The sequence below is a fragment of the Halichoeres trimaculatus genome, unplaced genomic scaffold, assembly GCF_033239565.1.
Source record: "Halichoeres trimaculatus isolate MK-OKI-2021-1 unplaced genomic scaffold, fHalTri1.1 fHalTri1_scaffold_16, whole genome shotgun sequence".
NCBI classification, from domain to species: domain Eukaryota; kingdom Metazoa; phylum Chordata; class Actinopteri; order Labriformes; family Labridae; genus Halichoeres; species Halichoeres trimaculatus.
In genome coordinates, this window is record NW_027437194.1 from 28,413,599 (window position 1) to 28,427,516 (window position 13,918).

Below are 13,918 nucleotides of genomic sequence, written 5' to 3' on the forward strand. Positions count from 1 at the left end.
ACTTAAAGATTAAGACAGTTAGAAAGTTGGCCTACTGTCACTTAAAGAATGTGTCAAGGATTAAAGGACTGATGTGTCAGCAGAACCTGGAAAAACTGGCCCATGCTTTGATCCTCAGTAGACTTGATGACTGTTATGACTTTATAGGTCTCCCTAAAGAATCAGACAGACCGCTGCTGCTCCAGTCCTCACTAAGACCAAGACAGTGAATCACAGCAGTCCAGTCCTGAGGTCTTAACACTGGCTCCCTGTTTGTCAGAGGACTTCAAAATACCCCCAGCTGGTTTATAAAGCTCTGAACAATTTAGGACCAAGATGTATCAGTGAACTTCTGACACAGACCACTCAGGCTATCTGGATCAGGTCTGCTCTCAGTCCCAAGAGTCAGAAGCAAACATGAAGAAGCAGCATCCAGCCTCCATGTTCCAATCTCCTATCTGGAAAAGAATATCAGGTCTGCTCTTGATTTCTGATTGCTGAGCGGGGCAACAGCCATAACCAAAGACATAAGTTATTTATCTCACATCTTTAGATGCATTTTTCAAAGCCCTAATGCAGGAAAAATACTGTGTATCATGTCACTGAGCACCTTCCCCATAGCTGTACCCTCTGGAACAGATGTTTTTCCTCACCTTGTTGGCCTCCCAGCAGCCTTTCGATGCCCTTGATGAGTTTGTGTCTGTGACCGTAAGCGTTGATGCCAATCTCTTTGAGCTCTTCATGTCCCATGTCAGCCAGCACATCCAGAGAAATCTGCCCAGAAAAATAAGAAGGGATATCAGGGATGCTGATGTTAGAGCTCTCCTGCAGACTGAGCAGAAGAGGAAACACATTCTTCACTGGAGGAGGAGCACAAAGTCAAAGAAGCAGTTGTTTGTCTGTGAGTCAGCCTCTGAACTCACTGAGTATTCAGGATTATGATACTTTAAAATGGATCATTTCGCATCAGCAATGTTTGAACCTCTGAAAAACAAGTGCAGCATTAAAAACGCATATGATTTCTGTGTTTTAATAATATCTTTTTTAATATGATGTTGTTGCTTCACGCAGAGTCTCCTGTGGATGCTGCTTCCTCCTCCTGTCTCCTCTCACTCTGAGGTCTCCTCATTCTCAGTCATCATGCTGGTCTAGCTTGTCTAGCCTCATCCTGACATGAAGCTCAGTGATGGCTTCTTGCTGGATCTGAAACTCAACATTCACCTTCTCTACGATCTGTTTCAGCCCCTCCAGCTTCCCTCTCTTCTGCCTGAGCTGATCTCCTGCCTCTTTCTTCAGGCTCAGGATGTCTTCAATGAGATTGATCATGATGGTTTTAAAGATGTGGTGAGAAGTGATCATTACTCAGATATTCTGTTTCTGAATCTCAAACTGGAAGACCGTCACTGCCTCCATGGTGCTCCTGGAAGCCTCCTCCTGCTGTGCTCTGAGCTGTCTGACGTCAGTCCTTCCTCTTGGTTTTTCTGCAGAGTCTGGATCTCCTTCTAAAAACTGAGTTTGTGCCTGCTTCAGACTCTCAAGCTCATCCTGAATCTTTGAAACAGGCTGCTCTGTCTCCTCCTGATGGATGATCATGTTCTGAAGAGATCTGCAGTTGCACCTTCTGCTCATCCACCTCTGTCTTCAGGGCTTCATTGTTCTACGTGAACTATTTTGGTCTCAGGACTGTCCCAAAAGGTGTTAACATGTTCTTCTTGTCCTCCATTTTTAGCAGTTTGTTGCTTGTTTGCTTGTTAAGAGTTGTTCTCTCTGTGTTGAAGTGTTGTTTGTCTCTAAACGATACTCTCCGAATGAAAACACTTTAAATGTTCTCACTAGTCCCATTTACACGGGTCCAAAAATCCCATTTACAATCAGATTGAAAGGTTATTCAAACTTAAAATGTCCCATGTAAACACCTTAGCCAATCTGATTCACCCAAATCTGACTGTATTCCGGGTCAGATTGTAAAAGGTAGTCAGCTCCATGCTCCATGCAATCGGCTGAGTGGAGTGGATTGGGTTGATAGAGAGGATTGTTTGGTCTGTGCATGCACTCCGAAAACAAACATGGCCAACATGCAGAAAAACTGGACACAATAAGAGTCCCCAACAAAACATGACGTGGATCCATCTTTTCAGAGGTAAACAGGAAGCAGGAAGTGCACCTCTGCTTCTCTTACACATTTACAGGTAGTGGCAGAGTGACGTAATGCACAGGTAAAAAAAAACAATACAATCGTATTCAGCTAGGGCCATGTACACATGGATTGAACGTGGATCTCTTTACTTAAACTTGATGTAAACAGATCAAATCAGATTCACTTAGTCTGATCAATTTCAATAAGATTGAGGAAAACTACCTATGTAAACGGGGTAACTGTGATCAAGGAGTCACTGTTCTCACCTGCTGCTTTTGACCACCACCACCACCAACAACAACACCAAAAGCATGTCATTGATATAAATAATACTTTTAAGTGATATTTACATGAAAAAATGAACACAAACACAGGTTAGAATTCAGAGACTGAATTAACTGATGTAACACACAGAAGCCTCCACCTGACCTAGCCCCCAATCATCTCTGATTTAACCCTTACTCTGCTGAAAACATGTTTATTTCTGCTGCCAAGTTTTCAACATGGAGCTCTATGAGGACTGACTCACTGCTGGAGACAGACTCTAGTGGATTCTCAGGGAACCGCACTTTTTAGTACTTCAGAACTGGCGTCACTGTTCTTTTCACCACTATCTGCATCTAAAAACTCTTCCACAGTTCATGATGAGTTACTGACTGCTAAAACTGTTCATCATTTGAACAATATAATCATATCTGAAGATCAAATGTGCTAACATTCATTATTAACAGCCTATACTTGGTACTTTCTGAAGAACCATGTTGACGCTGGGCTCCCCTCCTCCTGCAGAAGATGTTTTGACGCTCTGCTGTCACTTCCGTCAGTCAGAGCAGCCTCTGCTAATTGGTGGCTACTATAAAAGTGAAGGGAAATTAGAAAGCGTCCAAACATGGGCTTCTGTGATTCATTTAAAAGAATTCTTTAAAAAAATCCTGGATCCAGACGGTGATCCCAATCACCTCCAAAATGTAATCACTTCTTCCTCATCCCATTTCAAACATTACAAAAACATAACCGCCTTGTTGGATGTAATAATTGTTTAACACCACAGGTCATTATCATGTATTCAGCTCTGATAAGGTTGTGTGTAAGGTTGCTCTTCTTTTATATGAAAACCTGCAGCCTGTTAAGACAAAATAATAAATCTGTGTTTCATCAAAATTAACTAGTACCTGCTCCCGCTGGAAGATGTCTCTTAGATGCTCCAGCCCAAGACTCTTTAAGAACTGGTTGATGGTCATATCAAGCAGAGCTGCAAAGACACAGTGATGCCAGTTTGATTATTCAAAGGGTCTCAGCTGTTAAATAGCTATATCTCCAAAGTCTGAGCAACCCCTTTAGGAGAGTTAATTTCTCTGGACATACTTTCCCCCTCCTTTCTATCTATGCCTGATGCTCCATCTGCTGTTCCAGTGGCTCCGCCCACAGTGATGTCACCAATGGATGTGGTCAGGTTGTCTATGCTGCTGGCAGCAGACAGACAGGACGGGGATGGAGATGGAGAGATGACTACTCCTCCTGTTGCACCTGCGCTCACCACACTGGCACTCACCTGGGGGAGGAGGAGAGAAAATTTGGTCATGGAGGTAACTCATTTAATTAAGATATCCTGACATTCTTTGATGACTGAAACTTTCAATAATATTATTCAGAGCCTATTCTTGAGCTTTCTATGAATATCAATCCTTTGGGGACAGGCTTGGCCAAGTAGGTAAATCCAGCACTCCATTTACAGAGGCTATGGTCGTTAGATGCACAGCCTTAACTTATATTTATGCATGTACCACAATTTTGAGCACAAAAAAGTTTCTTTTTCAAGAATGCAAAATTATATGTTGTGAAAAAATTTCAATCTAGCAAAAAAAAACAAAACAAAAAAAAAAGCAGTCAGAGCAAACAAGAATCAATAAGGTGCCTATGAGATTATTTTTCATGCTTGTAGAATACACATGCGCAAATGTATACAGTGCTTCACAAATGTATTAGTCCACCTGTTTTAAAAAGGCGAGAACTATCCAGCATCATGATGTGCTTATAGCCACACTCTCTCATTCTCAGTGACTTCCCTCCACAGCAGGAGGAATGAAGAGTTTCAAGCAGAATCACATTTTTATACCTGAATTTTAGCAGTTCCTTTAAAAAATTGTGGATAACAAGTATATTTTAAAATAATTTTAAAGACCGGTGGATTAACCATTTCAGCATCATGAAGTAATGGGTCTGAATACTTGTGCTATTGAAATAGTTCAGTATTTCCTTTCTTATAAATTTGCTCAATTATTGTTTTTAAACTTTGTTGTTATTGGGTAAAGAGTGAAGACTGATGTGGAATAAAATAGTTTAAATGATTTAGTATCAGGTAAAGTACAAACATTAGGTTCATTTTTATTCTGCTTCCCCTTTCCTACTTGACACTCCCCTATTTCCAATGTTTCCTACTCCATCCACTGTCCTTTTTCTTTAAACAAAGACAAACAAGCTAAAAAATAAACAGCTGGGGGATTGTGGCTCACATACAACACTGTCACCTCATTTTTTTCCAATGTATACATTAGACAGCCTTTGAAAGGCTTCTACAGATCGTACGTGAAGATACTCACCACAGTGGCCTGGGGTTTTAAACAGGTAGGCAGGGCATCTGGAGGCATAGCATCAATCAGTAATGCTCTTATGTCATCAGCCTGCAACACATGAATGAAGAAAAACAAATGACACGCATGAAATATTTGAATCTCCTTTTAATGACTGTCCACCTTCAACAAAATACCTTTATTCTTCTTCTTTCTTCTTCATGTGAGCTTAGGGTTTCAGAAAAAGTGACTGCTCAAACTCTGATGCTGACCTATCCTCTATTGTGAAAGCTGAGCAACTTCTGTAACAGAAGTCTGAGTAGTTCACTGAGATATGTGTGTGACGCAGCAAAACAAACCTTAGTAACACTTGTCTGCTCATCGCAGCAGACAGACTTGAGAAGCAAAATTCAGAAGTGCTCCAAATTCCTCCCCCAACAAACGACTGGGTTAAAGTCAATTCATTAGTCTCCAAATTTATTTGGGGTGGACAACACCCGTGGATCAAGATGTTTATAACACAGGGGGAGAAATCAAAGGGTGGTCTCTCAGTCCCAAATTTAAGAATGACTTTTTTTGTCTTTGGTTTTGAGACCTCTCTCCACCTGGATCAACCCACAGGCAGTGGTATCTCGGGAACCTACTGAGGCAAACTTTGCATCACCACATAGACTACAAGATCTACTTTATTCCAACATTTCCCTCAGATGATCTCAGCTGCTTCTTGGCCCAATAGTAACTTTTTTACAGTTGACTTAGCGGAATATAGAAAGGGAGTCTAAAACAATGCTTAAATGGCTTTGTAACAGCCCAGTTTTTAATTATTGCTCACTACTCAATTCAGTTCTGAGGTCTTTACACTGGCTTCCTGTTTGTCTGAGGATAGACTTTAAAATCCTCCTGTTGGTTTACAAAGCTCTGAATGGATTAGGGCAAAAATATATCAATGATCTTTTGATCCCATATGAACCATCAAAACCACTTAGGCCATCTGGATCAGGTCTGCTTTCAGTCCCCAGAGTCAGAACTAGACATGGAGAGGCAGCATTCAGCTTCTATGCTCCAAATATCTGGAACCAACTGCCAGAAAATATCAGGTCTGCTGAAACTCTCAGCTCCTTTAAATCCAGGTTGAAGACTCACCTTTTTACAGCTGCCTTTTATTGGAGCATTTTAACAATTCATTTTACATTTTTTTTTATTTTGACTGTCTTTTTATTTTGATTTACTTTTTTTTTTAATCTAATTTTGTTTTATTGTTTCTTATTTGTTGCTGGGGGTGGGGGGGGGTGGGGGGGGTGCATTTATTACATAGATTATTCATTTTCATCAGCAATTTGCACACTAAGTTCTAAGTTGTTGGCAGGGATATCTTTATTGTAATCTCTTATCTGTGAAATCACAAACAAATCCAAGCTACATCACAGGTTAAACTTTGTTTTGTGTGGATGTATACTGCAATGAATTCTGGTTCTTTGGGTAAGCTGCTTAAACTCTAGAGCCTGCAGTCCAATCAGACACCTGTTAGGAGGCCTCATTAGTGTGCATGGAGTCTGGTAGCCCCTTGTTCCACTTCAGGAAATGAGCAAACTTTATTAATGACTTCTAACTTTTGCATCGGTAACCACAACCAGAGAAATGGAGATGACAGTATTGCCACATGCTGACTCAAGGTACAAGTTTGGCCCCTTATGTGCTGAAATAAAGACAACCTCTGAAACCTTCATACCGTTGCTAAGTCCAGTGGGGTCTGTCCCTCCTGGTTTTTCATTGTGGGATCAGCTCCATGAGCCAACAGCAGAGCGCAGAGCTGAGTCCGTCCCTTCTGGGCTGCTTCATGCAGGGGTGTAAAAGCCCACTTGTCTGTGGCGTTGACACACGTGTTGAACTTGATCAAGAGGGCGGCTATGTCCACATGCTGGACAGTGGAGAGTAAAATTGGTAAATAAGAGCAAAGAAGTGAGGCAAGGAAGAAGATGAAAAAAGGAATATGTAAAGAAGGGTAGAGGAAGAGGAGAAGAATCAGTAAGAGCAGAGAGAGGCAGAGATGAGAAGGAAAAGAGACAAAAATAAAACATTAGAATGTGTGACTGTGTGACTGTGTGAAGTCTGGGGAGTTAGTTGTATTAAAACTGAGATCACAGAAACTGTGATATGTGGTTTTCTGGAACACAAACTCCATGTGAATTATTAACCACATCATAATTCTTGTTTTCCCTCTGCTCTTTCCTGTCATCCTTTTCCTGTACTACATCCTCATTGTTGCTCTACAGCTCTTGCCATGGCAGCAAACACAGTGTAGTCTGTGTCTGCAATTTGTGTATGAGTGACTCCAAAAGACAGAGCTCATCAAGTTTTCATTACAACATGAGTTTTACATCTCAATAAGAAGCTGAAGAGCTGTAGGTGAGATGGGAACAAGAGAAAGAAAACATCTAGATAACGAGTAGCACTGCCTTAATGCACTAAGAATCCATGATTAAAAACATACCCTGGTAGAAGAAAAGAAAACATTTCGACCAACTTAAATTATTGCTTCAATTGGTCTCACCTAAATAAATGAAGTTATTTGAAATAAAGTTAAAAAGTTCAATCAACACAATTGATTAAGTCAAATGAACTTAAGAATTTGATTGTTCTCAAATCAACATTTGGCATCAATCCAACTTAAGGTTTTTAGTTGTTTCAACTCAATAATTTGCAAAACCTCTAAGTTAAATCTGACGAGGTGTTTTTATACTTTACTGCACTGTAAAAATGTGACAAGTTGAGCTTACTTAAAAGAATCTAGGAAAACAACTGCATAAAAAGGTTAGTAAATATAACTAACAGTCTCAAGTTAAGTTTACTTTATGTCTACTTGTAAAGTTTACTTTACAGCCTATTGTAGTGACTCATTTCAAACCGTGAGTGAGGAGGGAATGCTGTGGATATTAGACCCCGCTGTACATTAAGATGTTAACCTGCCACGAGCACAGGCTTTCTGTGCTCCACATGGCATGGACCTGCTGTCTGCGCCCTGTGGCATGGACCGTGTACCTTTAAGCATGTTTAATGTTTTATATGTTAATAAATGAGATGTGTTGATGGGCTAAATTCCTGATCAGAAATTACAAACTGGGTTTTGTCTTTAGTTATATACAAATTACCATTACTGAGAGAGTATTCTAATTGGAGCCCCACTGGTGTGGAGCACAGGCAGGCAGCCAAGACAAGCCAATGCCATGGGACACAGCCAGGCAGCCTATGCAGTGAAGCACAGACACACTGGCCCTGCGTGTATCTTAATGTGCATTAGGGTCCCATATCCATAGCGTTCCCTCCTCACTCATGGTTTGTCCTTTTGGGTTTTGCAGTTCATTGAGTTGAAACAACTAAAAACTTTAAGTTGGATTGATGCAAAATGTTGATTTGAGAAGAAATAAAATATTTTGTTTATTTGACCTATTAAGTTGTGTTAAATGAACTTGTTCATTTCATTTCAAATAACTTAATTTATTTAGTTGTGACCAATTGAAGCAATTAATTTAAGTTGGTCCAACTACTTCTTTTTATTAGTTGTAGCAACGCAGAAGTACAAGTTGATATGATCCACCAAGAAACATTGAAAACCTTAAATTAAAAATATTGGGTTGGTTTGATTAAAAAAAATTACATCACTTCGACTAACTGAAGTAACAAGATTCCGTTTTTACAGTGAAACCGTGATACTGATTTTGAGGTGAGTATAGGGGTGAAAAAATTCTTCATGCCCTCCACAAATTTTCAGTCCCTGTCAACACTTTGTGTCAAATTTTAATGTTGTTTTGTCAGTTCGACATGTAGTCCATGAATTAAGAATCAGAACCCAGATTGTTAATTAAAAAATAAAAAATATCTACTAGGAAGTTTAAGACTTTCCAGACACAGTTGGAAAAATAAAAGGAAAAAGGCATTGGCTTTCAAATGACATATCAGGTAGAAAATGTCCAGGATTGATAGAAATGATTCAAAGCACAGTTAGTTGAGGTTATACTAGAATCAGTATTCTGAAGGATTTATAACAAAACTTGAAAAAGAATAAGAGAAGCATCTACATTGAACTTTTAAACTGCTATTTCTGAACAACTCAAAATAAAAACTTGCTCAAAGACGAATGAGTGTGAGTGTCTGTGTGTCTTACCCCATATGAAGCAGCATTGTGTAAAGGTATCAGCCCCCCTTTGTCCTGTGCGTTTACATCAGCTCCATGTTCCAACAGATACTCTGCTACTTCCAGATTGTTATAACCAGCTAGAGAGTGACAGGCGTTGGGTTGAATGGAAAACACAGATGGATGGAGAGACAGACAGTGAATGACAGTTAGAATAAAAGAGAGGAGACATGAATGTAGTCAGGTAACAAGACAAGAGGAAATAAAGCAAGAAACAGACACATCGGCCTACATCAGCTTGACAGCATGTAATCATCCTTCCTTTTACAAGCAAACACATCAGAGTGAGCGTGGGTGTGTGTCTAAGTGGTCTGATCTGTGAGAGGAAAAAAAAAGTCTTCAAAGTGTTTCTACACTTTTCATAACTTTGAAAGTTCCAGCCATGCTGCAATATATTGTAGAGCTATGATACATTTTATCAACTTTATGTTCATGACATTCTCAAAATGAAAAACAGAGCACACAATGCTTAGAGGAAGACTGAGTCAGTCAGTCTCCACAACAGAAAAAATGAATACAGCTGTAGTTTCCGAGGCATTAACCTACAACCTGGACGTGGATGTGGAAAGCAAGTCAGTTAGCACGCGCTACTGATGCTACAGTCAGAATACTCCTGTGAGATGCCTGAGGGATGTCAGAGCTTATGAGAATAATGTGATGAGAACCTTGATAAGGGAATACAACAAAACATGAAGGTTTAAAAAAAGAGATTATTAACCTGCTTTGCAAGGTCATTCTGACTTCAGGGTTTAAAAACATTTTGCTGCGATATATGTGTGTGCACGTGCCTGGAAGGTTATGCAGCCTCAAAGTGAATATCTCTCTTGTAATCTCTGTAACTGCTGTTATCATGATCACAGATCATGAATAAATATGGCAGCTTGTGTACCATAAAGGACCTGCACTATCTCTGCTGTCAAGATTAGTAACTATAAGAGTTTGAGGTAACCAAGGTCACTGCAGCACAAGATTGCTGTTGTGTTGAATATTGCACTAAACTGTGAAACAATTGGCGTACTGTCTTGCAACTTTTTTTAATTCAGAGGCTTCCACCAATCCACATTTCATGGGATACACTATATTACCAAAAGTATTCGCTCACTCATCCAAATGATCAGAATCAGGTGTCCTAACCACTTGGCCTGGCCACAGGTGTATAAATACAATAACCTAGGGAAAGAAGACTGTTTTCAAAAACATTCATGGAAGAATGGGCTGCTCTCAGGAGCCCAGTGAATTCCAGTGAAGAACTGTCATAGGATGCCACCTGCGCAACAAATCGAGTTGTGAAATTTCCTCACTCTTAAATATTACACAGTCGACTGTCAGCTTTATCTTAAGAAAATGAAAGAGTTTGGGAACAACAGCAACTCAGCCACAGAGTGGTAGGCCATGTAAACTGACAGAGAGGGGTCAGCGGGCAGGCGCATAGTGCAAAGAGGTCGCCGACTTTCTGCACAGTCAATTGCTACAGAGCTCCAGACTTCATGTGGTCTTCAGATTAGCCCAAGTACAGTACACAGAGAGCTTCATGGAATGGGTTTCCATGGCCGAGCAGCTGCATCCAAGCCATACATCACCAAGTGCAATGCAAAGCATCGGATGCAGTGGTGTAAAGCACGCTGCCACTGGACTCTAGAGCAGTGGAGATGCGTTCTCTGGAGTGATGAATCACGCTTTTCCATCTGGCATTCTGATGGACAAGCCTGGGTTTGGAGGTTGCCAGGAGAACGGTATGTTTCGAACTGCACTGTGCCAACTGTGAAATTTGGTGGAGGAGGAATTATGTGGGGTTGTTTCTCAGGAGCTGGGCTTGGCCCCTTAGTTCCTAAGAAAAGAACTTTGAATACTTCAGGAAACCAAAACATTTTGGACAATTCCATGCTCCTAACCTTCTGGGAACAGTTTGGAGCGGGCCCCTTCCTCTTCCAACATCACTGTGCACCAGTGCACAAAGCAAGTTCTATAAAGACATGGTTGACAGAGTCTGGTGTGGATGAACTTGACTGGCCTGCACAGAGTCCTGAGCTGAACCCGATAGAACACCTTTGGGATGAATTAGAGTGGAGACTGCGAGCCAGGCCTTCTCAACCAACATCAGTGTCTGACCCCACCAATGCGCTTTTGGAAGAATGGTCAAAAATTCCCATTAACACACTCATAAATCTTGTGGACAGCCTTCCCAGAAGAGTTGAAGCAGAAATAACTGCAAAAGGTGGACCGACATCATAAGCCATGTTTCCATCAAGCAGACCAGTTTGGTTCATCTTGGTATGGTGCGCATTTTGTGGCGCTTCCACTGACTTATCCTGGGACAGATCCCCAAAAACCAGGACGAGCCATCCCACTGTTTGGGACCCTTTCATATGGGTGCCAAACGGAACTGATCTGCTCTTGGAGGGTGGAGCAACAACACTGCAGAAAAGAATTGTCACTTATGGCTGCATTTCTCCTGGTGGCTCACAGACTTCTCTGAAACAAAGCTTGATTGCACTTTGTATCAAAGAGCTACATGACAATCACAGAGAGGACGAAATGCTGCATGTCTTCCATCGATACTCTTTCTTTACTGTGTCGCGTTTTTCTTCTCCATTGGATTTATTAACGGGGTAAACTGTGTCACGCTGGTACGGCATCACACTATTGTGTGCAGCTGCTACTTTCTGGCTTGCTTGGTGGAAACGTGGCTGCACTGAACCCTATTGGTTAGGAATTGGATGGCACTTAAGTTCATATGTGAATCAAGGCAGCTGAGCGAATTACACTTTTGGTAATATAGTGTGAGTCAGCACAGTGTTAGAACAGTATTTAAAAATGTACAAATTAAAAAGAATGAGTAACCTTTATTATGGACTTATTATAAACTACCTCCATGTTTATTAACTTAAACGTAAATAAATAAAACAAGTAGAAAGATCCCAAAAAGAGTAGTGTACAACAGACTTGCTACTCATCAAAAATCTTGATAAGCTAAGCATCATAGTCACGCTCTAGTTTGGCTTCAGAAGGAATAAAACTACTTCTATCTGCAAAAATCAATGACTCAATTGAGAAAGGTGACTATAGTATTGGCATTCTTTCTGGGCGTATCCAAAGAATTTGACACCATTAAGTTTGACATCATGATCAATGAATTTCAACACTATGGCATTAGAGACCTAACGCTAGACTGGTTCATTAGCTCTCTTTTTGGAAGATACCAAATTGTTTGCGTAAACAACCAGAAATCATCTTACAAATCCATCAATCATGGGGTTCCACAGGGTTCTATTTTAGGGCCGATCCTCTTTATTTTGTACATAAACAAATTTGTTAATTCCTCGTCTGTGTCACAAAAGTCATTATTTGCCCATGATATAAACTTGTTTCTTTCCCACAATAATCCAGATGAGTTAAAGCAAATCATAAAAGATAAGCTTGTGGAATAAGCTAACTTGTTTAAGCGAAACAAACTTTCTTTAAATATCAGCAAAACTAACTACACTGTCTTCAGTTCCCATAAAAAAGCTGACATCAAGCAAAGCTGTCCCAAAATAAACAGACAAGTTATTGTAAAAGTCAGCTCAACAACATTTCTGGGGATTACCATTGATGAATTTCTTGATTTTAAATGTCATATTGAAGATCTTACAAAAAAGTAAATATGCTGCTTTGTTATTTAAGGCGAGACATTTTCTTCCACTCTCAAAACAAAACTCTGTTTGGGCCTTATCTACATTTCAGCAGTATCATATAGTATAACAAATTTTTATCTCCCTTGGAAAAAAAATTGAGTTTCTCCAAAAGAATGTCAAACATGTAAACATGGTCAGAGTTCAACTCTCCCACCAGAATACTTTACAAACATTACAATCTTCAAAGGTTAATTGAGTGCAATAACTTTCAGTGTGCCCGTATGTGATGTTTTGGTTGTGTCAGGACATTTCTGGGCGGAGAGTAGGCGTGGTTACATCAGCCAATCACAGCACGCCCAGTGCACAACTGACTTTTTCTGTTAATGGTAGTGAGTGGAAGTAGCGCAGATGAAGAAAAACGCAACAAAAGGGAAACAAAACGACAGATTAAGCTTGGCCCAACTTTCGAGTTAGCTTTCTGCTAACCATGCAAGTGTCAAATACCCGTGATTAGCTTGTACTAACATGCCAAGTTAGGTGTACGGCCCTCGAGTCTCTCCCTCGTAGAAACACCATGCTAGAGGTGGTTGCTGGACTAGTGAGTGTGTTCACGTAGTCACAGTCGGAGGCTGTGGGAGTGTGCTGCAGCTGGCACTGATCCAAGGAGGAGGAGCCCAGTTTGAATGTTGTGTCTACTGACAAGCGACAAATATTCCTGCAGACCCTACTTTTAATAAGGGAAAATGCTGAACCCTCTGCCTTTGACAGCAATTTTCACTGATGACAACTCAGTCAAGAGCTCAAATATGATGAAAACGTTGCCCCTGCTCTCCTTGCTATGAAAATGGTGTGCTTGTCCCTAGAAATGAGCTGTCAGAATGTGTTTTTATCCTGTTCTTGGCTCTGCACTTAGCTCAAATCCCAAGCGGTTGGCTACTTGTGAGATGCTGCAGCCAGTGAGTAGTTCAAGTGAATATACCACATCCAAAGAAGCTAAAAATTCCTACAAAAGGAACCTTAATTCAGTTTAATGTGTCTACAAATCAAATGTTCTGAGAATGTGTGTCTGTGTCCACAGTATCATGAGCATCTTACCTGCGAGGTGCAGGGGTGTCGAGTTACGACCCTGTGTGTCTCGACAGTTGATATTGTCAGGGCTACATAACTTTTGCACTCTTGCCAAGCATCCTTTTTTTGCAGCATCCAGCAGCGCTGCATCTCCTCTTAGCAGGTCTTGAATATCAGTGTCTCCTTCTTTGACGAGGTCTAGGGGTGTGTTGCCATCTCGGTTCTTCTTGGTGGGGTCTGCTCCATGCTGTGGTGAGAAGGTTAAAATGCAGGTCAGTGTCAGGCAAATTGTTTTTTACTTTTATGTACGTCTTTGTATCTATTCCGGCTGTACAATAAAAAAGTGCTTCGATTTAAG

General features: G+C 40.6%; 1 protein-coding gene across 2 annotated transcripts in view; it reads right to left on the bottom strand.

The window, feature by feature from the left end:
* Positions 1–13,918, bottom strand: part of LOC141805130 (poly [ADP-ribose] polymerase tankyrase-1) — a 141,881-nt gene that overhangs the window by 19,134 nt on the left and 108,829 nt on the right. For both annotated transcript variants that reach the window (XM_074689888.1, XM_074689889.1), the window contains 7 exons: positions 13,588–13,807; positions 8,849–8,958; positions 6,416–6,604; positions 4,717–4,797; positions 3,482–3,668; positions 3,289–3,368; positions 633–753 (listed from right to left, as the gene is read on the bottom strand). In XM_074689888.1, the coding sequence (XP_074545989.1) occupies positions 633–753; positions 3,289–3,368; positions 3,482–3,668; positions 4,717–4,797; positions 6,416–6,604; positions 8,849–8,958; positions 13,588–13,807 (988 nt within the window). The remainder of the gene's footprint in view (positions 1–632; positions 754–3,288; positions 3,369–3,481; positions 3,669–4,716; positions 4,798–6,415; positions 6,605–8,848; positions 8,959–13,587; positions 13,808–13,918) is intronic.